General features: G+C 42.1%; 1 protein-coding gene across 1 annotated transcript; it reads right to left on the bottom strand.

Annotated features, from left to right (window-relative positions):
• Window positions 1-489: 489 nt before the first annotated feature.
• On the bottom strand, window positions 490-1284 carry LOC107620365 (putative F-box protein At1g67623). Its single transcript, XM_016322536.1, has one exon. It carries the CDS (start codon window positions 1282-1284, stop codon window positions 490-492), a length of 795 nt encoding a protein of 264 aa, XP_016178022.1.
• Window positions 1285-2555: the final 1271 nt, after the last annotated feature.

Consider the following 2555-nt stretch of genomic DNA (forward strand, 5'->3'; position numbering starts at 1 on the left):
CAATGCAGTCCTAACGCACTGGAGATAATGGAAAGGAATTTGTTAACTTTGGTGTAGGCTTAGGCCATAGGGTCAAGAAGGAAAGTGTCATCTTTGGTATACTTACAATATTATCCCTTATTCTATTATTTTTTAATAATTATAAATCTTAACTTAGTTTTTGTAGATTTAATACATTATTAAAATAAACATCGTTGCATCGGGATCTAATGTTGAGACCCAAAAAATTAAAAGGCGCAACCTTTATGTCAAATAAATACAGGAGGTTACACGATTCATTTAATCGTCCTCGACAGATCAAATGCCAAACATCTCTAATCAAAGGGTGGAAACATAATCCAACCCAGGGGCGGATGCTCATGCACATTGAAAAGGTGAAATTTATAAAAAAAAATGCAAACTCAAGGTTGGGAAGCATCACCAAAATTGCCCTGCATTGATCATCGGGGTTTAGAAAACTACTTAAACGTAAACAACCGCCAAGAACTTCTACACATCGTATTTGGCCAGGCATTGCACACACGACACACTGGACAAATTGCTTGCAACATCCATGGTTCCATGGGTAAGGCAATTGCCAGAATGGCATGCTACGGGCTCTATTGGGTCCGCCAGGTTCATCTCCGTCCACGGGACCGTGAACACCTGCGTGAAGACCTCTCTGCACCTTTCAACTGTCCCGGACGCACGGACCACACAAAAAAATTCAAATCCACGGCGGATGTCATCCTCGTCCTTGTCATCAAGCGACAGTAGCAGCATCGCAGAGACATAGCAGGCCTCCAGATTGCCCACCTCTGCTGCCTCGATAAGGGTCTCTATACCACGTCTGTGGTGGCCAAGCCAGAATAAAGCAGTCATCCCGACCCAGAGCAGAGCAGCCAGATTCTGCGCTGTGGCGCATTGATGCAGAAATCTCATTGTAGGCCGCCCAAAGTAGTACAGGAAGCAAGCAATGGGCAAATCCGATACCAAGGCATGCCTGTACACAGCGTCAGAACTGCATATAGCTGCAAATAACCTGCAACTCACCTGCATGTTAAACAGATCCTGAATTGAAGTGGACGCAATTCTCGATGCAATACTGACCCATATGTCAAACGGAAGAAGGATAGCAGACACTCGGTTCGAACGAGTGCGTGCCCCTTCTTTCCGGAGGTTCCGCCTATTCTGCCTCTTTCGTCTTCGCGACTCCGATTTTTTTTCCAGGGGGGATCGGTAATAGGGGAAGGGGAGATTATCACACACGATGCTCTCGCTGCCAAAATGGAATGAACTGCTCATAGTCTCTATTTAGAGCAACTCCAACACTTCAGTTCCAATAATACTTTTTCTGACAAATAGAGTCCCCAACCGTTGGAGAGAAGTGGAGAAGGGTTCCCACACGGTTTTCAAGAGAAGTGAGTCCCTCTGAATGGGGACTTATGATAACCAATGGCAAGTTATTATTTAAATAAATAATTATATTAAATAATTAAATTATAATTAATTTAGTAATAATTATAATAATTAAAATACATTTCAAAATCCAAATCCACAAAATCTTTCTAATTTCAAATTTCAAGTTCCTTATAATAATCAATTTCCTATATTCCAACCACAAAATCAAAATTCACAAACACACATTTTCCATTTTCATCCATAATCTAAATGATCGTGCTCTGGAGGTAAATTATACTATTAATGGTAATAATTATACTATGGGATACTATTTAGCAGTTGGTATTTTAGCCTGAATGGGCCACATTTGTCAAGAGCAACAATGGCAACCATTATCATCGTCTCCAGAAATGGTGTTTATGGAGATATAAAATTTTTTTATTTTATTTCTGAAAAAAATCCTAAGAATATCTCCACAAAACAAAACGCCATTTATAAAAATAATTTCTACAAAAAATGAAAGGGGTGATCTTGGAAAAGTCAACTGTTCTGTCCGACTGTCCACATGGACACGGCCCCCGATGAGATCCCGAGGTGTGTGAGCTTAACTTCATGGAGGCACAAAAAGGATTAAGTCACACGCGCATTTGCAATCATTATATTCTCCCTTGGGAAAAAAACCAAAGTTTGGCGAGTTACAAATAAGGGGCTGGTTTTTCTGGTTGGCTAGGGGAAGACGATCCTCAGTAACTGTGCAAAACGTATTAAGGAAGATACATTTAGGTCACATGCGCTTTATAATTTACAACACCCGTTTTGCACCCCTCCAACACTACGAGGATAGGTGTCTTGCGTTGTCTATCACAAACCCGGCGTTTACAACTAACTAGCTGCGCATGTCGCTTCCATCCGTGCCAGAACGATCCCAGCTCATGAACACCGATGATCTCGCGGAACTGTCCATCAGGATCTGATTGACATTATCCGCAGGGATGAAATTTGTTCAGAGTGTGATATGGTTGAGGCTGCACTTGTGAAAAGGGAGGATGATCTGAATGGTACAATCCAGACGCTTCGCGCAGAACTGAGCATGGCAAAGATGGCGCAGTTAACCGCAGACGTCAAGTTGAGGTCAAGGGCACAATACATGGAGGAAGTGGGGAGGGCATTGCAGG

The sequence above is a fragment of the Arachis ipaensis genome, chromosome B10 (genome assembly GCF_059453495.1).
Source record: "Arachis ipaensis isolate K30076 ecotype BB chromosome B10, ASM5945349v1, whole genome shotgun sequence".
NCBI classification, from domain to species: Eukaryota; Viridiplantae; Streptophyta; class Magnoliopsida; order Fabales; family Fabaceae; genus Arachis; species Arachis ipaensis.

Bases quoted from the DNA above. Each gene is read 5' to 3' on its own strand.
- LOC107620365 (XM_016322536.1), bottom strand. From the start codon at position 1,284: ATGAGCAGTTCATTCCATTTTGGCAGCGAGAGCATCGTGTGTGATAAT.